Source organism: Salvelinus sp. IW2-2015, linkage group LG9 (genome assembly GCF_002910315.2).
Source record: "Salvelinus sp. IW2-2015 linkage group LG9, ASM291031v2, whole genome shotgun sequence".
Taxonomy (NCBI): Eukaryota; Metazoa; Chordata; class Actinopteri; order Salmoniformes; family Salmonidae; genus Salvelinus; species Salvelinus sp. IW2-2015.
This window is the reverse complement of record NC_036849.1, coordinates 2,431,462-2,458,394: the sequence shown is the minus strand read 5'-3', so window position 1 is coordinate 2,458,394 and position 26,933 is coordinate 2,431,462. Positions and strand designations below refer to the sequence as shown.

Sequence of the window (26,933 nt, the reverse complement as noted above, 5' to 3'; positions counted from 1 at the left end):
CCACTGAAATTCACATACCACCCCAAAAGATCCACAGATGACGCAATCTCAATCACACTCCACACTGCCCTTTCCCACCTGGACAAAAGGAACACCTATGTGAGAATGATGTTCATTGACTACAGCTCAGCTTTCAACACCATAGTGCCCACGAAGCTCATCACTAAGCTAAGGACCCTGGGACTAAACACCTCCCTATGCAACTGGATCCTGGATTTCCAGACGGGCCGCCCCCAGGTGGTAAGGGTAGGCAATTACACGTCTGCCACACTGATCCTCAACACTGGTGACCCTCAGGGGTGTGTACTTAGTCCTCTCCTGTACTCCCTGTTCACCCACAACTGTGTGGCCAAAGATGACTCCAACACCATCATTAAGTTTGCTGACGACACAACAGTGGTAGGCCTGATCACCGACAACGATGAGACAGCCTACAAGGAGGAGGTCAGAGAACTGACAGTATGGTGCCAGGACAACAACCTCTCCCTCAATGTGAGCAAGACAAAGGAGCTGATCGTGGACTACAGGAAAAGGCAGGCTGAACAGGCCCCCATTAACATCGACGGGGCTGTAGTGGAGCGGGTCGAGAGCTTCAAGTTCTTTGTTGTCCACATCACCAACGAACTATCATGGTCCAAACACATCAAGACTGTCATGAAGAGGGCACGAAAAATCCTTTTCCCCAACAGGAGACTGAAAAGATTTGGCATGGGTCCCCAGATCCTCAAAAAGTTCTACAGCTGCACCATCGAGAGCATCCTGACCGGTTGCATCACCGCCTCGTGTGGCAACTGCTCGGAATCTGACCGCAAGGCGCTACAGAGGGTAGTGAGTACGGCCCAGTACATCACTGGGGCCAAGCTTCCTGCCATCCAGGACCTATATAATAGGCGGTGTCTGTGGAAAGCCCATAAAATTGTCAGAGACTCCAGTCACTCAAGTCATAGATTGTTTTCTTTGCTACCGCATGGCAAGCGGTAGCTTGGCCAAGTCTAGGACCAAAATACTACTTAACAGCTTCTACCCTCAAGACATAAGATTGCTAAACAATTAATCAAATGGCCAGCGGACTATTTACATTGACCCCTCCCCCCCATTTGTTTTCTACACTGCTGCTACTCGCTGTTTATTGTCTATGCATCGTCACTTCACCCCTACCTACATGTGCAAATTACCTCAACTATCCTGTACCCCCGCACACTGAATCGGTACTGGTACCCCCTGTATATAGCCGGCCGCAAAACCTAAACCAATAGGGAAGGGTCTGGGTGGGCATCTATCCGCGGTGGCGTCCCACGTTTCACCATAATTTGCAAATAAATTCATCAAAAATCCTACAATGTGATTTTCTGGATTTTTTCCCCTCATTTTGTCTGTCATATTTGAAGTGTACCTGTGATGAAAATTACAGGCCTCTCTCATCTTTTTAAGTGGGAGAACTTGCACAATTGGTGGCTGACAATACTCTTTTTCCCCACTGTAATATGCACAAACATTCATACTGACTCTACACACACTCACACATCCAATCACCATATACTTCGCTGCTCCTCTGTTTATCATATATATCCTGATGCCTAGTCAGTCACCTTACCCCAACACATATCTGCACCTACCACTCCAGTATCCCTGCACATTGTAAATATGGTATTGGCACTGACTTTGGAACTGACCCTCTATATACAGTAGCTTACTTTCTCGCGTTCTCATTTCTATTTCTTGTGTGCTTTTGTTCTACTTGACTTGTTTTATAGTACTAGTACTGATATTGATTACTGCATCAAAGAGCTTGCAAGAAAGGCATTTCACTGTACTTGCGCACGTGACAACTTGAAACACGCACACGAAGAGCCGACACACTCCAAACCACATACACACACCCCACGCCCTCTCTCTCTCTCCCAGAGCGGATGCAGTCCCGGAGGGCCGTGCTGTGCTGTTCGTGTTGCTGATTCTGTCTGTGGAAGTCAGCAGTAAAAGCTGAGCCATTAACAACTGGGCCTGGGAGAAGCGCTGGGACAGGATACGATGTGCGAACTCGGCCGAGCAATGTTTTGACTGGCACTGAGACGGGGTGTGTGTGTTGGGAGTTGTTGTGTGTTTTCGACTGCCGTTGAGACGGGTGCGTGTGTGTGTTCATTCGTTATGACTGATGTGTGTGTGTCGTCGGTGTATGCATGAACTGCTCTATTCTCTCTCCGGCAACGCTGTCTAAGCAACCGTCGCCAGGGCCAACGCCTGAGCCAAGCCACAGCAGGAAGTTGAGACTGACTGGTGAACGAGGGATGGAGGGAGGGAGGAGAGGGCGGGAACCAGGGACACCAGGGGATGTTTCTGTAGTGGGAGAGCAGGTCAGAGGACCCCTGCACTATGCTGAGTCAAGGAGTTAGAGAGACTTGTTTTGCCCAATTTAAAGTGTATTCCTAGTCTGGTCTGGTCTGGTCCCATCTGTATGTGGTTTAGTCAACTCCCCTGACACACATCCTGTGTCTGAGGGCCGTCTGAGTGTGTGTTGTTACTTGTGACAGTCATGTTACTGTAAATGCACTATAAAAAGAGTTTGACCTATTCCACTGGGGATGATTTTAGGGGTCGGACTTTGGCCTTTTTAACCGGGACTCTTTTGATCAGCCTTTTATATGAAGCACAATCCAACCTGAATGGAGATAGAGTAACATGACTATGGAGAAGACTGTTGGTCATATTGCTGCATTAGCTACATACACTACATGCATGTTGATGACATAAACATCAACAGAGTTCATTTACCAGGACCATGAGGAAACACAGAGAGAGTCTGTCAGTCGGTTAACCATGAGGGATTGTGCGAGTACATGCACAGTGGAACTCCAGTCATAGAGCGTTAGAACGTAGAGCACTATCTACCTTCAATTCTCTGATGTCCCCATACATCCTGGCATTTATAATATTTCTCCCAGTTCTACTGTAAATTGTGGATATGTCAGTCCTACATGGTTTAAGCTTACAGGGTCAGCTAAGTAAAGAGTTAGGCCTACAGTACAGTAGGTTTAGTAAAGAGTTATCCCTACAATACAGTAGGATGAATAAAGAGTTAGGTCTACAATACAGTAGGTTGAATAAAGAGCTAGGCCTACAATACAGTAGTTGAGTAAAAAGTTAGGCTGTAACGGAAAACTGTAATTTATACAGTAATTTGGGGTATTATCAACAGTAAAATACTGTAAAATGTTTTACTGCAACATACTGTAATTTATGGTGCATTGTGGAAACATTTTGTGGGCAGGGAAAGAACTGCTGTATTTTGATTGGTACTGTAATTCCATCCCACAGAATAAAGTACCGTACTGTATTGTTGGTATACTGAGCATAAGAGTTAGGCCTACAGTACAGTAGGCTACTTCTCTAGTAATTGCAGATGCTGTTGTTGATTAATGACTTCAGGTCCCACAGTAGTCCATTTAGTTACTGTCACCTGTATAGGTCATAACTTTTCTGCAAAACTATTTAGCAGCTGAGTGATTGTACATTATGCAGTTATCCACCGTGGGAGCTAGCTAGGTATGGTGACATCCTCCATGCTTGCACACTGCTATGCATATCTATGCTTTATGCTGTGTGTGCGTCCGTGCGTGCCTGTGTGTAGTAGCCGGTGGATTAATAATATCCATGGATTGCTGTATCTGAGACCTGGGACAGTAATATGCATCTGCATACCGTCTGTCTGTCTGTTGACTTTGGCCACCCAGTCCTGCTTACATAACATCACTTCATGCTCCGAATGGTCTGTTCTGATTGGTCAACAAGGACAGACCGTCTGTTCCAACCAGAGACAGAGTCTGGGGTGTCTCTCTACTCTCTCATCATCCGATTAAATTGATAGTTCACCCCGAAAACAAAACCCCTGTCACGACTTTTCATTCCTCAAAAATGGTCTAAAGTCGAGTGCATATCCCACGCTATCTGTGTAGATACTGTAAGCAAAATGAGAAGTCTGCAGGCTTCATACAAAGGTCGTTGTGAAAGGATACTGAAGCAACCATGAAGCACTCATCTATATGAAGCATCAGTTCTGTGTTTTGTATGTTTTCTATTGAACACAGCCACTGTACAGTTGGACCACCACAAGTTATATCAATAGAATAAGTCATTAGGCAGATGGGTGTTTTTGAATAAGACAGTAAACAGAAAAAGAATTGAGAATACTGTATGTTTTCAAGTCATTAGATATATATATTTAAAAACAAATCAGTTAGATTGTGTATAGACTTGTTCTACAGACATTTAATAGAATTCACTTTATCTCTGGCAGACAGCCAGAGCTCAAACAGTATAGAAATGTCCCAAACAAACAGAGAAAACAAAAAGATTAACAATCATAAAAGCCTTAACATATCTGATGTTGTATTTGCAGAATACAGTCCAGGCATGGAATTAATAACAGTTCTGTTTTTTTTAGCACAGCTAAAAATATCAAACATGCTAACAGTCATCAATAACCCATATTAAAGTCAAAGCTAAAGATACTGGGCATCCCAAGTTACGCAGCGGTCTAAGCCACTGCATCGCAGTACTAGAGGCCTTACTACAGACCCGTGTTCATTCCGGGCAGTGCCACAACCGGCCGTCCCATAGGACGGCGCACAATTGGCCCAGCGTCGTCCGGGTTACGGAAGGGTTCGGCCGGTGGGGCTTTACTTGGCTCATCGCGCTCTAGCGACTCGTTGTGGCGGGCCGGGTGCCTGCAGGCTGACCCGGTCGACAGTCGAACGGTGTTTTCTTCCGACACATTGGTGCGGCTGGCTTCCGGGTTAAGCTGGCGGGTGTTAAGGAGCGATGTTAGGCGGGTCATGTTCCGGAGGACGCATGACTCCACCTTCGCCTCTCCCGAACCCGTCGCAGCGATGACACAACATCTAAAGATACTGTAATAATAGCCAGACCTGGGCCATTTACACACATTTAATAAATTAGAAATACTTGAGGTGCGTTTTATTTAGCTTGTCCAGCGCAATGGAACCAATGGTATAGTCCCAAGTGCAAACTCTGCATGCTAGCCAAGCTAAATCAAGCGCACCTGAAGTATTTAAAACAAAACAAATGCATATTCGACCCAGATCTGACAGTAGCACAGACAGACAAAAATCAAAGACAGACACCAAGCCACTACTATGGCACTGCTGTGGACACAATCAAGTAACACATCGTCATGACCTGAATGACACACACGTTGTGTGGTGCTGCTCCCCAGGCTTTTAAGACCATGTTAGTACAGTACTTTACTGTCCTCTATCCTCCTATCCACTCCTCTATATCTCTCCACCTAATAACTAGTGATGGTCAGTCAGAGATAATAGTACTCTGAAATGTCAGGGATTTCACATATGGGCTCTGTTCCAATATCCACTTTAGCATCTAGCCTGCTACTTAGAATGAAGCAGTGTATTGAGCTAGCCTTCTCGTTGGGACGCTAATGTGGATAATGGAATTGAGCCATGGTTTGACACTGGTGTTAATGAATACAACACAGCCCTGTGGACTGTGTGCTAGACGTGCAGCAACATCGCTAGAAAGAGAAGCGTTGCAGTTTATCTCCGCATTACGACAATACGAAAGCCTTTCATGGTGAAATAGTTAGCCGCGAACACGATAAATGTTGTAACTTTAAACACAGGCAGTTAAATAAAAGTGCATTTTGAATGGCAGGTGTACACGGGGTGTTAGAGAGAGAACCCTCAGGTGTGTGAGCGTGCGTGTGAGTGTGCGTGCGTGTGTAGAATGCAGAGTGTCGATGGTTCTATAGCCTGTTAAAGTGCTGTGTCTCAAGTAACATTCAAAGTAATTTGGCCTGTGCATCCGTCCGCAACGTGCAGAAAATTCACAACACATCCAAACAATATGCACAAGAGTTCAAGTGACAGTTGACTAGATCTCAGGGCGGGTGACGTCACTGCACGATGGCTAGCTCTCAGTAGCTAGAATACATCGGCTGGGTCGACCCCCTCCTCCTCAAATACCCCTCTATGGTTTCAGTCAAAAATACTGTACGTCACACTGAACATAGAAAGGGCTGCTATAAGATGAGATCTCATATTGCTATGAAAAATAGATATGCAAGTGATAAAAAATAAACCATAATTGGATATGCTGACAGTCATGGCTGAGAGCTGATGCTTTTCCATCAGAACTGAACAGACTGATAAGCCATGTGGATCTACTTCATCCATCTCCTTTAAGGAGAACATGATTTACAGATCTGATTTGGCATATTCTGACCACAGCAGGTACAGTATCTATGGCTGCAATTACACAGACAGCCCAATTCTGATCTTTTTCCAGTAATTGGTCTTTTGACCAACCTGATCAGCTCTTTTGCCAATAATTGGGCAAAATCTGCCTGACAGTCAACCGCCACACCCTCATCTCCTTCAGATTTGGCATAACTCTCAATCTGGCAACATGATGTTGATCAGAACTATCGATTTAGGAAACGTGTTGAACTAAAAGCAAGGTGACGAGGGTGAGTCCTGTTTTTCCTGGTAGCAGAGACACTGGCTAAGAAGACATTTCTGCCAGCCAAATGCAGTTAGCCTCGCCCTCTCTACATGGCCGTTACTATCTGGCCATCCTAGACAGGACAGAAGCCATAAATCTGTGGCTAACTAACCCGTCACCCATACCCTAACCTTTACCCTAAAGCCAACCTACTCTAAATGAATACCAAATACTTTAGAAGAAATGTATTCAACATTTGTGACGATATGTCCTCCCCAACCCCCATATGTAGTAGGACTCCATTTTGACACCGCAAAAAAACTGGCACCAATGTCAACTATAATACTTTTTTGTATTGCACCTTTTCTTACACATTATATTAAAATGTGCAAATGAGGCAATATCATTAAATATGCACATATTTTCCTATGCCGCAAATTCATTTTTCGGGACACTGGATTAAGTAATTTTGTTAAGCCACTTCAGGACCAGACTTAATCTGAGCAGATTGTGGATAAATACTTTTTTACATCTTTCTATGTGTAAAATGCTAAAGTACGTAACATTTTACAGAAATTTGTTGGTGGGTGGGTCTGCAGAAATTTGGATGAGTATTTGGATGTGCCCTCCCAGGCCCACCCATGCCTACGCCCCTGTATAGATATCTGAGAATATATCCATGGATAAACTATACACAATTTGGTGAATGTAGATGCTTCTGAAGCTGAGGAAAATGATTTGGGGTGTGGAAAGAGTTTGACTTTCTGGAAGTGGCCGTTAAAGACAAGTACACTGAATTTAGACTACCAAACGCAAAACACCTAATTAGACCCAATCACCATCTCTTCAAAGTAAGTTACTACCTATGGTAAGGTTTGTTACATTCTTTATGAAATGGGCTTTTAAATGATGTGTAATTCAATGTAGTGAGCTTTGAAATTATGGATGTATATCCATTTTAAAGTGGTTAAAATCCATGACATTTTTGACTGTAGTATGATAAACTAAAGAAAATATACATTTTCATAAAGATTTTGACATTTGACTTTTTGAAAATACCAACAAATCTAAAAATGTATAGGTAGCTGCAAAACTGTCATTTCAGTCTGTGGTGGCTGGCCTTAAAATGTCTGCCCTGAAACAGTCATAGTGGAGCCTCCATTTGCTGCTCCACACTCCCAGCATCCCTAGAGCAGCCCAGAGGACTACAGTCACGTCGTCTAAATGACAAACTGTCTCGCTGTTTAAAACGACAAGAGAGAGAGTGATAATAGAGAAGAGAAAACACTGTTAATTCACATGCGTGTACAGACTTTTCTACCGGTTGGTAGAAAAGGACTAAGACACTGCTGTGATTCCTTCAGTAGAAAAAAAGCTAAGAGGTCCGGTTCTGATTAACAGTCAGGGGAAAGGTTCCCTCTTAGAAACCCATAGAACCCATTCACACATATGCACACCCACACATTCTCTGATTAAAGGCATATAGACATCCTCATTAATATTCCTCATACATTGGCAACATAATAAATTGGATACATAAACCAAGGCTATGTCCGAAATGACACCCTATTCTTTTGACCAGAACCCTATGAGGTTAAGGCCAAAAGTAGTGCACTAGGAATAGGATGTCAACTCAGATTTGCCCTGACCTTACATGTACTCCCCGAATGTAACTCTTCCATTCAGATCCATAAAGATATGTTCCTAGTTCATAACTCATGTTGTGATTCTGTTGTAGTTAATAATCAAACCGCTTCATAATCATAGAGTCATATAGTCATATAGTCGGTCATCAGGGCAGCTGTTGATTAATGATGTCATACACCCTGTGCTGAAAGATGGCTGCCATTTGTTGTTGTAACCAGGTGGGTGTGGCTTGTGCTGAAGCTGGGTCAGGGGTCAGAGGTGAACGTTTGTGACCTCTACTTGAGGTATTCTATAATAGCCACGTCACCTCTCCTAGGCTCTCCCCCTAGCCCGTTCTGAAAAATACTTCCATTTTTGGTCATATACGGGAACATCGGCTCCCTCTCCCGTTCATCTATGAAGTTGACGGGCAGTATCCTCTTAGGTGGGGTAAGCTCGGGGGTGGAGTTTAAGCCCAGATCGGTCGACAGTTTGCGTTTGATTGATGCGGCTCGCTGGAACTTGTCGTAGACCTCGACACTGAGGCGACGTCTGGTCTCCTTGAACTCTGCCGAGACATTAGCCGTCCACTCTGCTGCGTGAGCCCTGATCTCCCCTACCTAGAGACAGAAAGAAAGAGGATGGAGAGAGGAGGAGAGGGGGCAGACAGATGAGGAAGAGGGGGGAGAAGAGAGGGAGAGAGAGAGAGACGAGGGGGAGGGAGAGATGCTGTGAAAGACTGCTGTTCTCGACGTATCCTGGAAGTCACCTCAATTACATGTGTGTTCAATTACAGCAGCCTGGCCACACACACACCATGGCATTGTCAACATGTGTGATATCTTTAGTGGTTTAGAGGTTGTCAAACATAGAGAGTTATTGGGATGATAAAGTATTGATATAAAGATGCTCTCTGCGAACAAGACTTGAAAAAGAGAGCTGTGTAAGTGCAGAAGGTTCGAGCTCTGACAAATTCTACACACACATACACGTATTTAGACACACACTCTCTCTCTCTTTCTCTCTCTCTCTCTCTGTCACTCTCACTCTCTGTATACTGTGTTACTGTACACTGTTGGGTTGGAGAGTGTCACTGGAAAGTCTCACAGTCATGTTCATCAGAGGATATAGGTAGTTGATTTGATTAGGAACGTTGTATTTAATTGGAAAACATTCTTATCAAAGGAAAGAGGTAAGCCAGGGGAGAGACGTCTGCAGAAGGTAGGAGCTCTGACAAAATGTGTGGGTTTGGGTGGTAACTACCAAACTCTGGAACAAACACATTAAATAGAGTTCCATTGTGTTAGACAGAGGAATATCATATGTTCCATTACTGTTGTGTGTCATTACTGGTGCCACACACACACACACACACACACACACACACACACACACACACACACACACACACACACACACACACACACACACACACACACACACACACACACACACACACACACACACACACACACACACACACACACGAATAGGGATGTTGGGGTGACGGTATTACCGTCACACCGGCGGTCACAAGTCATGAAGGCAGTCAAATTCCACGTGACCATTTAGTCACGGTAATTAGGCTTCTCCAAGCTCTGACGCTACTGCTGGTCATTAGAAGCCTACCAAACTTGCTAACTGCCTGGTACTCAGCACTCTATTGTCCCTCTAATCACTCTGACATCAATGCAAATGTGATCAAAAATCTAATCAAACACTTCATGAGAGCCCATGAGCTAATGTTGCGCAACATTTCTATAGGCTATGCAATTGCACAAGAAAACAGAATGATGGCCTCTACTAAAAAGAGGAGAATCCCATCAGCTTTCTATAGGCTAGGCCTACTATAATTATTTCTCAACTTTCCTAATATTAAGCACATTGCTTATATTTACAACAGGAGTATAACCTACCTGGCTGGCATGAAAATGAACCACAGGAAAAGCTTAAAGAAGTCTCGAGGTATTAATCGCCTGAGGTAGAGTACCTTATGATAAGCTGTACACCACAATATCTACCAAGAGAGTTCTCATCTATATTATTCGTAGCCTTCTATTTATCACCACACACCGATGCTGGCACTAAGACAGCACTCAACCAACTCTATAAGGCCATAAGCAAACAAGAAAAAGCTCATCCAGAATTGGCGCTCCTAGTGGCCGGGGACTTTAATGCAGGCAAACTTAAATCAGTTTTACCAAATTTTTACCAGCATGTCATATGTGCAACCAGAGGAAAAAAAACTCTAGACCACCTTTACTCCACACACAGAGATGCATACAAAGCTTTGCTAGCACAGACTGGAATATGTTCCAGGATTCATCCAATGGCATTGAGGAGTATACCACCTCAGTCATCGGCTTCTTCAATAAGTGCATTGACGAAGTCGTCCCCTCAGTGACCGTACGTTCATATCCGACCAGAAGTCATGGATTACAGGCAACATCCGCATCGACCTAAAGGCTAGAGCTGCCGCTTTCAAGGAGCGGGACACTAATCCGAACGCTTATAACAAATCCCGCTACACCCTCAGATGAACCATCAAACAAGCAAAGCATCAATAAAATATTAGGATTGAATCCTACTACACCGGCTCTGACGCACGTCGAATGTGGCAGGGCTTGAAAATTATTACAGACTACAAAGGGAAACCCAGACACGAGCTGCCCAGTGACGCGAGTCTACCAGACGAACTAAACGCCTTTTATGCTCGCTTCGAGGCAAGCAACACAGAAGCATGCACGAGAGCTGATCTGGATGTTGTGATAAAGCTCTCGGTAGCCGATGTGAGCAAGACCTTAGAACAAGTCAACATTCATAAAGCCGCTGGGCCAGACGGATTACCAGGACGTTTACTCAAAGCATGCGCGGACCAACTGGCAAGTGTCTTCACTGACATTTTCAACCTCTCCCTGACCGAGTCTGTAAAACATACGCGTTTCAAGCAGACCACCATAGTCCCTGTGCCCAAGGAAGCGAAGGTAACCTGCCTAAATGATTACCACCCCGTAGCACTCACGTCGGTAGCCATGAAGTGCTTTGAAAGGCTGGTCATGGCTCACATCAACAGCATCCTCCCTCATACCCTAGAGACCCACTCAAATTCACATACCGCCCCAACAGATCCATAGATGACGCAATCTCAATCACACTCCACACTGCCCTTTCCCACCTGGACAAAAGGAACACCTGTGTGAGAATGCTGTTCATTGACTACAGGTGGTAGTCAATGAACCCCCAGGTAGTAAGGGTGGGCAACAACACATCTGCCACGCTGATCCTCAACACTTGGGCCCCTCAGTGGTGTGTACTTAGTCCCCTCCTGTACACCCTGTTCACCCACGACTGCGAGGCCAAACACGACTCCTCATTAAGTTTGCTGTTGACACAACAGTGGTAGGCCTGATCAACGACAACGATGAGACAGCCTATAGGGAGGAGGTCAGAGAACTGGCAGTGTGGTGCCAGGACAACAACCTCTCCCTCAATGTGAGCAAGACAAAGGAGCTGATAGTGGACTACAGGAAAAGGAGGGCCGAACAGGCCCCCATTAACATCGACGGGGCTGTAGTGGAGCGGGTCGAGAGTTTCAAGTTCCTTGGTGTCCACATCACCAACGAACTATCATGGTCCAAACACACCAAGACAGTCGTGAAGAAAGCAAGACAAAAGCTGAAAAGATTTGGCATGGTCCTCAAAAAGCTCTACAGCTGCACCATCGAGAGCATCCTGACCGGTTGCAACTGCTCGGAATCTGCTGGTATGGCAACTGCTCGGCATCTGGTTGTAAGGCGCTACAGAGGGTAATGCGTACAGCCCAGTACATTACTGGGGCCAAGCTTCCTGCCATCCAGGACCTATATAATAGGCGGTGTCAGAGGAAAGGCCATAAAATTGTCAGAGACTCCAGTCACCCAAATCATAGACTGTTTTCTATGCTACCGCATGGCAAGCGCCAAGTCTAGGACCAAAAGGCTGCTTAACAGCTTCTACCCCCAAACCATAAGACTGCTGAACAATTAATCAAATGGCCACCGGACTATTTACATTGACCCCTCCCCCCACCATTTGTTTTGTACACTGCTGCTACTCGCTGTTTATTATCTATGCATCGTCACTTCATCCCCACTTACATGTACAAAATACCTCAACTAATCTGTAACCCCACACACTGACTCGGTACCGGTACCCCCTGTATATAGCCTCGTCATTGTTATGTTATTGTGTTACTTTTAATAATTTTAAACTTTAGTTTATTTGGTAAATAATTTCTTAACTCTTCTTGAACTGCGCTGTTGGTTAAGGGCTTGTAAGTAAGCATTTCACGGTAAGGTCTACACTTGTTGTATTCGGCGCATGTGACAAATAAAGTTTGATTTGATTTGTGAGTGAGAGATTATTCAGAGCACGCAGCACTCAGGGAGAAGGGCACAACAGCCACTGGCCGCAAAAGGCATCGATTTTTTTAGGGTGCATTACGGCCACACAAAGGGGATGCCACCATGAAATTCTAGACTATTAAGTGTTTGTCAAATTGTGAATGAGTGACTGATGTAGTGTGTACAGCCTGCGCAAAAAAAACAAAGCAGAGCTCATGCCTTTCAAGCAACTTTTTTCAAATCATCATTAGAGTCGCATCATGCAGCCTTACAATGTATTAAAAATCAAATCATATAGCTCAACGTTTGTAGAACAAATAAAGTTACATTAATAACTCTAAATTAAGCATATAGGAATACCTATTTATTTGTTAACCGCTCAACACAGAATAGCTGCATGTACACACTCCCTCAAATCGTTTGGATGAAATGTCCTTTCTATTTTATTCAGCTTTGATCAGTTGTATTCTTCATACTATAAAACAATGTAAAATAATGCCACAGAATTATAAGCAAATCTTGTCTGCTAAATGAACTAGTGTAGCCCACAGCCATTTGGCATAGCCAGACCAGGACCTAACATAAGGACAACTCAAGAGTATGCAATTATGTTCTTCTGAAATAGAGTACATTTTCTTCAAATCATGCATCTTTAGACCTGTCTAAAATAAATCCTGGATTTATTGTGAAGGTGTAGGCTATATTACATGGATTTATTAGACTTTTTAAAATATAGATGTTCCCGAAGGTCTATATCAGTGGCTTGTATTCTATGTGTGGAAGCCAGGAGATGCTAAATGTGTTTATGTTATTTAACGGTCAATTACCGTGAAACCGACAGTTATTTGCTTGACAATCACCGGCTGACTCAATTTCGTGACCGCCACAGCCTTATGCACGAACACACAACCATGTACACGCACACACACACAAACACACACGTCTGACCATCATAGACGGAAGCGTGATGTCACTTGTGGAGTGATGACACTGCGTTAATAGCAGGATGTCAACGTGATAACTCTGAGGGGGCAGTAAGGATTCTCTTTCTCGCTCTCTGTCCTCTTTCTTTCTCTCTCTCTTTCTGTATAATGCGTTACTGTACACTCTGTCGAGCTGGAGAGTGTCACTGGAGAGTCTCACAGTAATGTCTATCAGAGGATACAGGTAGTTGATTTAATTAGGGACGGTGATGAGGTAGCCATGACTGCGACTTCAAAATCAGAATCAATTCCTCTTGGTTTAACGGTCAAGACGTTGGTTTCTCCCGTGGGGCCGAGACCCGGGTTCAGATCCTTTGTGTGTGTGTGTGTGTGTGTGTGTGTGTGTGTGTGTGTGTGTGTGTGTGTGTGTGTGTGTGTGTGTGTGTGTGTGTTGTGTGTGTGTGTGTGTGTGGTGTGTGTGTGTGTGTGTGTGTGTGTGTGTGTGTGTGTGTGTAGTTTTTTCCCAGCCACTGTTCTTCTGCATCTGCATTACTTGCTCTTTGGGGTTTTAGGCTGGGCAACTTTAAAGCACTTTGTGACAACTTCTGATGTAAAAATAGGGCTTTTATAAAATGTATTTGATTGATGTGTGAGAGAGAGAGAGAGAGAGAGAGAGAGAGAGAGGTAGATAGATAGATAGATAGATATATAGATAGATAGATAGATAGATAGATAGATAGATAGATAGATAGATTAGATAGATAGATAGATAGATAGATAGATAGATAGATAGATAGATAGATAGATAGATAGATAGATAGATAGATAGATAGATAGATAGATAGATAGATAGATAGATAGATAGATAAGATAGAATGCTCTGCAGGTGACAGCATTCCCTCCCCCATATGCCCCCCTAGGCACAACTATGACAACATAACCAACAAAAACGGGTCACAACTCCTGCAGCTCTGTCGCACGCTGGGTATGTACATAGTCAATGGTAGGCTTCGAGGGGACTCCTATGGTAGGTTCACCTATAGCTCATCTCTTGGCAGTAGCACGTAGACTACTTTATCACTGACCTCAACCCAGACTCTCTCAGAGCGTTCACAGTCAGCCCACTGACACCCCTATCAGACCACAGCAAAATCACAGTCTACTTGAACAGAGCAATACTCAATCATGAGGCATCAAAGCCAAAGGAACTGAGTAACATTAAGAAATGCTATAGATGGAAGGAATGCAGTTTGGAAACCTACCAAAAAACAATTAGGCAACAGCAAATTCAATCCCTTTTAGACAACTTCCTGGGTAAAATGTTCCACTGCAATAGTGAAGGTGTAAACTTGGCAGTAAAGAAATCTTAACAGTATATTTTGACCTCTCAGCTTCCCTATCAAATCTAAAAATCTCAAATAGAAAACCGAAGAAATGAACAACAATGACAAATGGTTTGATAAAGAATGCAAAAATCTAAGAAATAAATTGAGGAACCTGTCCAACCAAAAACATAGAGACCCGGAAAACCTGAGTCTACGCCTTCACTATGGCGAATCACTAAAACAATACAGAAATACACTACGGAAGAAGAAGGAACAGCACGTCAGAAATCAGCTCAATGTAATTGAAGACTCCATAGACTCTAACCAATTCTGGGAAAATTGGAAAACACTAAACAAACAACAACACGAAGAATTATCTATCCAAAATGGAGATGTATGGGTAAACCACTTCTCCAATCTTTTTGGCTCTATAACAAAGAATAAAGAACAAAAACATATACATGATCAAATACAAATCCTAGAATCAACTATTAAAGACTACCAGAACCCATTGGATTCTCCAATTACCTTGAATGAGTTACAGGACAAAAATAAAACCCTCCAACCCAAAAAGGCCTGTGGTGTTGATGGTATCCTTAATGAAATGATCAAATATACAGACAACAAATTCCAATTGGCTATACTAAAACTCTTTAACATCGTCCTTAGCTCTGGCATCTTCCCCAATATTTGGAACCAAGGACTGATCACCCCAATCCACAAAAGTGGAGACAAATGTGACCCCAATAACTACCGTGGAATATGCGTCAACAGTAACCTTGGGAAAATCCTCTGCATTATCATTAACAGCAGACTCGTACATTTCCTCAATGAAAACAATGTACTGAGCAAATGTCAAATTGGCTTTTTACCAAATTACCGTACAACAGACCATGTATTCACCCTACACACCCTAATTGACAACAAACAAACCAAAACAAAGGCAAAGTCTTCTCATGCTTTGTTGATTTCAAAAAAGCCTTCGACTCAATTTGGCATGAGGGTCTGCTATACAAATTGATGGAAAGTGGTGTTGGGGGTAAAACATACGACATTATAAAATCCATGTACACAAACAACAAGTGTGCGGTTAAAATTGGCAAAAAACACACACATTTCTTCACACAGGGTCGTGGGGTGAGACAGGGATGCAGCTTAAGCCCCACCCTCTTCAACATATATATCAACGAATTGGCGCGGGCACTAGAACAGTCTGCAGCACCCGGTCTCACCCTACTAGAATCCGAAGTCAAATGTCTACTGTTTGCTGATGATCTGGTGCTTCTGTCACCAACCAAGGAGGGCCTACAGCAGCACCTAGATCTTCTGCACAGATTCTGTCAGACCTGGGCCCTGACAGTAAATCTCAGTAAGACCAAAATAATGGTGTTCCAAAAAAGGTCCAGTCACCAGGACCACAAATTCCATCTAGACACCGTTGCCCTAGAGCACACAAAAAACTATACATACCTCGGCCTAAACATCAGCACCACAGGTATCTTCCACAAAGCTGTGAACGATCTGAGAGACAAGGCAAGAAGGGCCTTCTATGCCATCAAAAGGAACATAAATTTCAACATACCAATTAGGATCTGGCTAAAAATACTTGAATCAGTCATAGAGCCCATTGCCCTTTATGGTTGTGAGGTCTGGGGTCCGCTCACCAACCAAGATTTCACAAAATGGGACAAACACCAAATTGAGACTCTGCATGCAGAATTCTGCAAAAATATCCTCCGTGTACAACGTAGAACACCAAATAATGCATGCAGAGCAGAATTAGGCCGATACCACTAATTATCAAAATCCAGAAAAGAGCCGTTAAATTCTACAACCACCTAAAAGGAAGCGATTCCCACCTTCCATAACAAAGCCATCACCTACAGAGAGATGAACCTGGAGAAGAGTCCCCTAAGCAAGCTGGTCCTAGGGCTCTGTTCACAAACACAAACACACCCACAGAGCCCCAGGAAAACAGCACAATTAGACCCAACCAAATCATGAGAAAACAAAAAGATAATTACTTGACACATTGGAAAGAATTAACAAAAAAACAGAGCAAACTAGAATGCTATTTGGCCCTAAACAGAGAGTACACAGTGGCAGAATACCTGACCACTGTGACTGACCCAAACTTAAGGAAAGCTTTGACTATGTACAGACTCAGTGAGCATAGCCTTGCTATTGAGAAAGGCCGCCGTAGGCAGACATGGCTCTCAAGAGAAGACAGGCTATGTGCACACTGCCCACAAAATGAGGTGGAAACTGAGCTGCACTTCCTAACCTCCTGCCCAATGTATGACCATATTAGAGAGACATATTTCCCTCAGATTACACAGATCCACAAAGAATTTGAAAACAAATCCAATTTTGATAAACTCCCATATCTACTGGGAGAAATTCCACAGTGTGCCATCACAGCAGCAAGATTTGTGACCTGTTGCCACAAGAAAAGGGCAACCAGTGAAGAACAAACACCATTGTAAATACAACCCATATTTATGCTTATTTATTTTAACTTGTGTGCTTTAACCATTTGTACATTGTTACAACACTGTATATATATAATATAACATTTGTAATGTCTTTATTGTTTTGAAACTTCTGTATGTGTAATGTTTACTGTTAATTTGTATTGTTTATTTCACTTTTGTATAATATCTACCTCACTTGCTTTGGCAATGTTAACACATGTTTCCCATGCCAATAAAGCCCCTTGAATTGAATGAATATTGAAATTGAAGATAGATAGATAGATAGATAGATAGATAGATAGATAGATAGATAGATAGATAGATAGATAGATAGATAGATAGATAGATAGATAGATAGATAGATAGATAGATAGATAGATGATAGATAGATAGATAGATAGATAGATAGATAGATAGATAGATAGATAGATAGATAGATAGATAGATAGATAGATAGATAGATAGATAAGATAGATATTAGATTGTTGATGAGATAGATAGATAGATAGATAGATAGATAGATAGATAGATAGATAGATAGATAGATAGATAGATAGATAGATAGATAGATAGATAGATAGATATTACATACCTCCTCTTTGGTCTTCTTAGAGATGACTCTGAGCCAGTCTCCTATCATGCTGAGAACAGCAGCGAAGTACGCCAGTCCCACCAGGATCCAGAACCACACCACAGGCTTGTAGTAGTCCAGATACTCAATCTCTGATCCACCTGGAGAGGACACACACACACACACGAAACACACAGACACAAACACACACACACAACCCCTTACTTTCTCTCTTTATCTCTCCGTCTAACCAGGTCCTTGTTCTAGTTCTGACCCTGCAGTAAATTCTATCTATGTTCTGTCTCCGTCCCTACTTCCCTGAGTGAATGGGGAAATTGTGACAGAGACAGGACACTTTTCTCACTGATGGCTGCGGTTATTATTCCTTCTATACTGTCTCTCCCTTCTTACTGTAGCTCACTTCATGTGTGCCGACTGCTGCAGCCTTTAACTGGTCTCCAGAAGAGATTCATATCTTCATGAAACAAATCTGTATGAATAAAGGTCTACTAAAAAAGTGTGTGTGTGCGCGTGCGTACATGTACTTAAGCATACACATTTCAAGTTAGGACTCGAATGACTACCTTCGTGATAATTTACCTGCGACAAAGTCCCCGAAACCAATGGTTGTCAAGGTGATAACGACAAAGTAAAGGGACTCCAGAGCGCTCCAGCCCTCAATGTGTTTAAAGATGGCCGCCGGCAGCGCCACGAAGAGCAGACAGCCGAACAGGATGAAGAGGACGGTGGAGATGACGCGGATCTTAGTCTGACTAACATCCCACTGCTACAGCGGGAGGGCGGGAGAAAGGGAAAGAGAGATCTTTATTAATCTACAGTATTTAACCCTAATTTCACCAGGTAAATTGCAAGGTTATTATAGTTTTGTGTTTATCTGAAATTCAGTTTAGTTTCAGTTAGTTTTCAGATCCACTAGTTTTTATTTAGTTGAAGTTTCATAATAACATTTCTATTTCGTTTGAATTATTATTTAGTTTCAGTTTTAGGGACAGAAAGAAGCCTATGCGGGGGAGGCTAGAAGACAACTATGTAATGTACTGTATAAGTTTGGTGTTTTTGTGAATGTCAATTCTTGCCATTGTGAGGCACTAATGCATAACGTGATGGGTCAGGTTTAAAGGTATACTCAGCGAGATGATGTAGATGCATGAAGTAAACAGTAGTATTGGGTCAATTTCTGCAACAACCAGGAAACTTGAAACTTCTCCACTGTTTAGGTCCCGTAGCTACCACCTTGTAGCAGTGTGAAGCACACCCGTGAACATGCGCAACACTCTATGTGACTGTATGCTTGTGGCAACATCATCTCGCTGAGTCTACTTTTAAATTATAAAGTCAATCTCAATGTGACCTGCCAGATTCCGAAGCCTAAAAATCCCAGTAGAAAGAAATCTTGAAAACTCCCTTGAAAACTCCATTTGATTTTTGCCCACCAACCCCAATTTTTTTTTACAACTGAACATAATTCATTATGCTTATATTTTAGATAGTTTTGGAGTCAAAGATAATAGTTTCAGTATAGTTTCAGTTTTTCAAACGGATTTGTTAATGACTTTATTTCTGTTTTTTTTAATGATTCGTTTAAATTAAAGATTTTTTTTTACTATAATAACCTTGGTGAGTTGACTGAGACCACATTTCTTATATACAGCAAGGACTTGGGGAAGAGTTGCCAGGTTAGCCAACTGGAATCTAGGGATGATTAGGAGGTGGCCATGATGAACGGTATGAGGGGCAGATTGGACCATAGGAAGTGAATAGCTACTGTATTCTCAACGCACCAGACCTCTCTTCCAATTATTCCTGGCAATACACTAGGGTGTTATTAACTGTAATGAATTGTCATTTCACAACCTTCATCTGGGTTAGACTGATAGACAGGCCTCTACTCTTCTGGGATAAAGAAGTAATTAAGAGTGGCCTCACACATGTAAGGATGCACACACACATGTGCACACACATACACACACACACACACACACACCTCCTCTACATGGACTCACCACGAACATCTTCTCGACCCTGGCGGTGGCCTTCCCAAAGATTGTTCCCAGTTGGTCTCCTACTCCAGCCAGTAGGAAGCCAAACAGAGGGATCCCCAGCAGGGCATAAATTATACAGAAGATACGCCCTCCCTCCGTATGGGGGGAGATGTTCCCAAAACCTGAAGGGACAGAAGAAAAAAGGCCTCTTAAAAAAGAACACTTTGCCATTTTAAAGCTAATTTCCTGCAATTATACACATTTTGCCATGACACTGAGAGAAAATGCTGCAGTTTTAAAGTAACTGTCCTAGTGAAAAACGAACTTTTAAAAGTTCATATTCTGTTAACTCATACCCAAATAATATTGTTGACTGATCCTATACTTATATTTGTGGCCAAAGCATAAATTGAAGAAAAAACATCTAAAAATCCCCGCCTCAAACAGACCGTTTCAGAAATGCTTGCTATTTCCTCATTGAGGATGATGTCATCCTCCTGAAGAGGATGAGCTGGCCAGTCAGCAGACTACTCGGATGAATATTTTTAATAACCAGTATATAGTGCCTTGCAAAAGTATTCATCCCCCTTGGCGTTTTTCCTATTTTGTTGCATTACAACCTGTAATTTAAATGGATTTTTATTTGGATTTCATGTAATGGTGTCACGCCCTGACCATAGAGAGCCCTTGGTTCTCTATGGTGTTTAGGTCAGAGCGTGACTAGGGGGGTGTCCTAGTCATTGTATTTCTATGTTGGTGAGTTGTATGGTTCCCAATTAGAGGCAGCTGGTAATCGTTGCCTCTAATTGGGGATCATATTTAGGTAGCCTTTTTCCCACATGTGTTTTGTGGGATATTGTTTTGAGTGAGTGCATGTAGCACTATGGTACTTCACGGTCGTTGTTTGTTTAAGTTTCATTAAAATAAAGATGTGGAACTCCAATCACGCTGCACCTTGGTCCGTCTCTCCTCACGATCGTGACAAATGGACATACACAAAATAGTGCAAATTGGTGAAGTTAAATAAAAAAAATAACTTTATAATATATTTCTATTAAAAACGGAAAAGTTGTGCGTGCATATGTATTCACCCCCTTTGCTATGAAGCCCCTAAATAAGATCTGGTGCAACCAATTACCTTCAGAAGTCACATAATTTGTTAAATAAAGTCTACCTGTGTACAATCTAAGTGTCAAATGATCTGTCACATGATCTCAGTATATATACACCTGTTCTGAAAGGCCGCATAGCCTGCAACACCACTAAGCAAGGGATACCATGAAGAGCAAGGAGCTCTCCAAACAGGTCAGGGACAAAGTTGTGGAGAAGTACAGATCAGGGTTGGGTTATAAAAAAATATGAGAAACTTTGAACATCCCACGGAGCACCATTAAATCCATTGTAAAAAAATGGAAAGAATATGGCACCACAATAAACCTGCCAAGAGAGGGCCGCCCACCAAAACTCACGGACCAGGCAAGGAGGGCATTAATCAGAGGCAATAAAGAGACCAAAGATAACCCTGAAGGAGCTGCAAATCTCCACCATGGAGATTGGCGTATCTGTCTATAGGACCACTTTAAGCCGTACACTCCACAGAGCTGGGCTTTACAGAAGAGTAGCCAGAAAAAATAAGCAAACACATTTGGTGTTCGCCAAAAGGCATGTGGGAGACTCTCCAAATATATGAAGAAGGTACTCTGGTCAGATGAGACTAAAATGTAGCTTTGGCCATCAAGGAAAACGCTATGTCTGGCGCAAACCCAACACCTCTCATCACCCCAAGAACACAATCCCCACAGTGAAGCATGGTGGTGGCAGCATCATGCTGTGGGGATGTTTTCCATCGGCAGGGACTTCGAAACTGGTCAGAATTGAAGGATGGCGCTAAATGCACGGAAAATCTTGAGGGAAACCTGTTTCAATATTCCAGAGATTTGAGACTGGGACGGAGGTTCACCTTCCAGCAGAACAATGACCCTAAGCATACTGCTAAAGCAACACTCGAGTGGTTTAACATTGTAATGTCGACTGTACTGGGAGGTTAAATTAGATTTCGTAGACATCATACTACACACACACACACACACACAAACAAACGCAGCACACACACACACATACACCCTTACCGATGGTAGTGATGACGGTCCCCGCGAAGAAGAAGGAGGAGCTTAGGTCCCAGAGACTGCTGTGATTGGTCAGAGTCGCTGCTGGGTTCACCCCTGAACGGATTGCTGACACCACTTGCTGTGGATGACACATACACATAAGCCATGTCCGAATACCTGTACTTCTAAATAGTAGGTTGATTGGATGTGAAAATGTAAAGTTTTTTAGTTTATGAAATTTTGAAAATTGAGTATGCCCGGATGTCATACTCATTTTGTTTTTGAATCTAATAGAATTTGCATGCGAGAGGAAGGGAATTATTTTATCAGACCCAAGTGTGTTTGACAACAGTTGGTAATAAGCTGAGGGGCACACTGTACCAAAACGAATGAATGGCAGGTAACAACGACATTGTGCATAAGATGATGCATTCTCAGTATGGGTGAGCCTAGTATGTTTAAGTGATACTGCCTGAGAAGCCGGTGTTTGGAGGATATATTGGCACGGGTGTTGTTATATTGGCAAACCGTGCCAACATATTCTCCAAATACCGGCATGGAGGGCCTTATCACTTTTATACAACGGGTTACCAACATATTCAAATAATGATTGACATATTTTCATTCTAAATGTTATTTGATGAATTAATTCATACTATTTCATCCTTCCACAAGATATTACCCCGAAACAAATCTAGGGTTGCTACGGCTGGTCGTTCGTTCTATTGGCTCGGTTGCCAGAGACGCGACACAGTCGTTTAGTCTTTTTGTTCTGTATCTATTTGGCCATCTATTCATTCTTTACCATTCAGCCATCAGATTTGCCACCAATGCTTCTTATAGGACACATCACTGCGCTCGATACTCCTCTGTAAACTGGTCATTTCTGTATACCCGTCGCAAGACCCACTAGTTAATGCTTATTTATAAAACCCTCTTAGGCTTCACTCCCTCCTATCTGAGATATCTACTGCAGCCCTCATCCTCCACATACAACACACGTTTTGCCAGTCACATTCTGTTAAAGGTCCCCAAAGCACTCACATCCCTGGGTCGCTCCTCTTTTCAGTTCGCTGCAGCTAGCAACTGGAACGAGCTGCAACAATCTCTCAAACTGGACAGTTTTATCTCAATCTCTTCCTTCAAAGACTCAATCATGGACATTCTTACTGACAGTTGTGGCTGCTTTGTGTGATGTATTCGTGTCTCTACCTTCTTGACCTTTGTGCTGTTGTCTGTGCCCAATAATGTTTGTACCATGTTTTGTGCTGCTACCATGTTGCTGTTATGTTGTGTTGCTACCATGCTGTTGTCATGTGTTGCTGCCTTGCTATGTTGTTGTTTTAGGTCTCTCTTTATGTAGTGTTGTGTTGTCTCTCTTGTTGTGATGTGTGTTTTGTCCTATATTTATATTGTTTTTATTTGATTTATTTTTAATCCCAGCCCCATCCCCGCAGGAGGCCTTTTGGTAGGCCGTCATTGTAAATTAGAATTTGTTCTTAACTGACTTGCCTAGTTAAATAAAGGTTAAATAAAAATAACACAAATCTATGGACATGACCCAGTAGTTTGTTCTAAATGTTCCATTGCCATACTGGCTGGCAACGTTCTTATCCAAACTACGGCAAATTTACAGTCATGTCAAACAGTGCAGACAGAACAACAACAGCAGTTGCATTTGTTTAAGCTGTTTTCTAGTGACATGTATTTGGATACATCCATAACAATGAGCTAACGAGGCACGATTTCACCTGTCATAGAAAATGTGCTCTCTTATACAAAAAAAAGGAAATGCAAGATAATGTCTAGATGCGTTTTATAGTGAAGATCAAGTTTATAACTTTCCTGCCTGGGCTGATGAGACAGTAGACTGCGCAGTCAGATGGAACAGAGGAAATAGGCAATTTAACGTCATAGATTTAGCCAGTGGAAACTTGTGGAATAGACGCCGGCTGGAATGCACTTATAACCAATCAGCATTCAGGATTAGACCCACCCATTGTATAATGATATTTACTGCACACATTTTTATTAAACAGTCAAATCTAAATAGTATGTAGTATGTTTAGGCCACCGCATGTTGTTTTGTTAGTAGTAGGCAAGACAGATTTCGGATATGGCCATACACACACACACACACACACACACACACACACACACACACACACACACACACACACACACACACACATTTGACTTCACACAACAGACAGGGTTGGGTTAGATTGTTGACAACATGTAAACTATATTTGATCTCCAATGTTTATTTACAACATAAATACACTTGCACAATGAGCACTTGCTGTCTCTCAAACACATCGTTACAGTTTTTGGGGTAGCGAGTGATTTTTTTGCCACATTAGCATTGACATGAAACCACCAGCAGTTCATATCTCATGCTGAGATCATTATGAGGGATGTTTTCTGGCGCAACACCAGCATCGACAGCAGAGATGCATTCTCAATGAGTCACTCTGGCTTTAAACATGATCCTACACACACACACGCTCACACAAGTCTGCACAAAAGTGCAGAAGGTGTACAGAGAAAGCGGTGAAAGCGAGGGAGGAAAACGCTCTGCTTTGAAGAGATACGGGAGTCCTTCCACGTGCACACGCGCAAACACACATAGTAACAATGGTACCTTGACCAATTCCTCCAGATGGCTGTGGTTGACACAGGTGTGTGTGGAGAGGAACTCTAGTTTCTGATTCAGGATGGCCAGGCGCTGAGCACTAGAGCGAGAGAGAGAGAGAGACAGAGAAAGAGAGAGAGAGAGGAGAAAGACAGGATGAGAAAGAGATAAGGGAGGGATCTAGGAGAGACCTCAGTTGGTTATCTCACAGGTTAGTTGTCACAGTGCTTATTACTCCCAATCTAGAGGGTGCCATGTGTAATAATTTTAAGATTAAAAAGTATGAATTATTTAAAAGAACTCAGCCACCTGGTCAATTAATGTTAGCATGACAAAATATAGTGTTTTTCATAGGTGAAAGTAAAAATAAGTGCATTCTTGGTATTTTCTTTTGAAATGTTTGAATTACGTGAGTATAAATTAAGAATTATGTTTGTTGAAATCAGGAAAGGGAGAGCTACATTCCAAACCTATTTCTGAGTTGCTACAGTAGGTCAATCCATGTGGTAACTAGCATCTTAATTAGCATTGGAGGGGCTGGGGGGTGGTTGGGGATGGTTGTCACTTTATTAGGCTCCCGAGTGGCGCAGCGGTCTAAGGCACTGCATCTCAGTGCTAGAGGCGTCACTACAGACCCTGGTTCGATTCCAGGCTGTATCACAACCGGCTGTGACTGGGAGTCCCATAGGGCGGCACACAACTTGCCCAGCGTCGTCTGGGTTAGGGTTTGGCCGGGGTAGGCCGTCATTGTAAATAAGCATTTTTCTTAACTGACTTGCCTAGTTAAATAAAGGTGAAATAAATCAATAAAAATCAACTCCATTATAACCAGATTGTTTGGGGACATTGCCACTGCCAGTATACAATAAATCCCAAGCTCTTTTCTGCCGTTGCTATAAAGACCTCCCTTCCCAGTAAACACGAACACCTTAGGCTGACAAATCAAGATGTGTTGGGAATATGTAGTGTGGAGAGTGTTTGCGCATTGGAGAGACTTCGCAGAGACTCCAGAATATAATGTTGATGCCTGGCCGCCACATCTGTGAGACGTCTTGCCAATTAACGATGTCTAAACTGCATCTTCCCGATGCATCATGTATACATGCATCTGTTGGGCAGAGGTATCTTTGCTGTCTGGGTTTGTTGCCTCCCGCACACATTCTTCTGTCACACACCCGCACATGTACACAGGCATGTGCAAACACACGCATACACACACAAATCTACTCAAAACGTCATATGTTGTTCTCACGGTATAAAATGCTGAATTTTGTTAGCAATATTGTTCGATCAAAGAAAGGCTTGGCTATTTCTAAGAGTCTGTTTTCTATATTGCTTCACTTTCCGTTACAAAAGGAATGAGCTACAAACATTGTGACAACCAACTCTATACTGTGTGACAACCAACCCCGCGATGGGGCTTGTTGTCACAAGTGGACAGAATGTGTTTAAATGACTTATAACGCCATGTTGAAATAAGATGTGAGCTTAAAAAAGGATCCCTATTTCAACCAAACATGTTGGTCTTTGAAATAATGTTGAAAAGAGTCTTGCAAGATATACTGGTGCTGTGAAATACACACGAGAGTAAAAAGTGTGACAACCAACCCCGGTCTCCCCTACCTCTCGTGGGGTTGTTCCAGGGCCCTGAACACGGCAGCTCCCACCACCAGGTAGAGAACCACCAGGAGGAAAATGGCCAACACCGTCTTCCACTTCATCACCGTGGCGATGGCCTGACACTCCTCTCTAGGGCTCAGCGTGAGTGACTTGGCGGAGAAGGAAAGGCAGGGCTTGCTGTTGTGAGTGGCGGATTTTGGATCCAGTAGGTTAGGCGCTGCCACTGTTTGAGGTTAGGGGTGTGGTGGGAGGTCAGGGAGCAGAGATTATTAGTTGATTGGTTCATTGATAGTGTATTTTGAAAAGTATGTTCTTTCATTTAAAAGTATGTTTTTTCATTTCCTGTTAAAAACTCAGATAGTTCATACTTTAAGTCTCATTGATATCACATTATCATACACATGCCTTAAGGGAGAGCACAAATTGGGCAGAGCCATATGGCTGGTGAGTGAGTTTTGTGTGTGCATTTTCCTTTTGTTATGCTTCGGTGCTGTGTACAGTAGATCTGACACGTGATCTTCAGCAGAATGAAAACACATTTGCTGGTAATGTTAGAAATGTATCAATAAATAATGTTGTGTGAGACATGGTCCGGCGAGCAGCAGGGCTCTTAAACTGCTGTGGCAACGTAAATCACACACACACATCTACTATTACTGCTGCTTTCACCCATTTACTGGGAGTTGTGTGTGTTGTGTGTGTGTGTGTTTGTGTGTGTGTGTGTGTGTGTGTGTGTGTGTGTTGGTGTGTGTTTGTGTGTTGTGTTTGTGTGTGTGTTGTGTTGTGTGTGTG

At 42.8% G+C, this 26,933-nt stretch overlaps 1 protein-coding gene across 1 annotated transcript; it reads right to left on the bottom strand.

The window, feature by feature from the left end:
• Positions 1–4,207: 4,207 nt before the first annotated feature.
• kcnk2a (potassium channel, subfamily K, member 2a) lies at positions 4,208–26,342 on the bottom strand. The gene is made up of 7 exons (XM_023993952.2): positions 26,145–26,342; positions 24,531–24,621; positions 21,908–22,025; positions 19,800–19,960; positions 18,376–18,562; positions 17,797–17,936; positions 4,208–8,720 (listed from the first exon to the last, which is right to left on the bottom strand). Exons 1-7 carry the CDS (start codon positions 26,240–26,242, stop codon positions 8,397–8,399), a joined length of 1,119 nt encoding a protein of 372 aa, XP_023849720.1. The 5' UTR covers positions 26,243–26,342; the 3' UTR covers positions 4,208–8,396.
• Between the last annotated feature and the right edge of the window lie 591 nt (positions 26,343–26,933).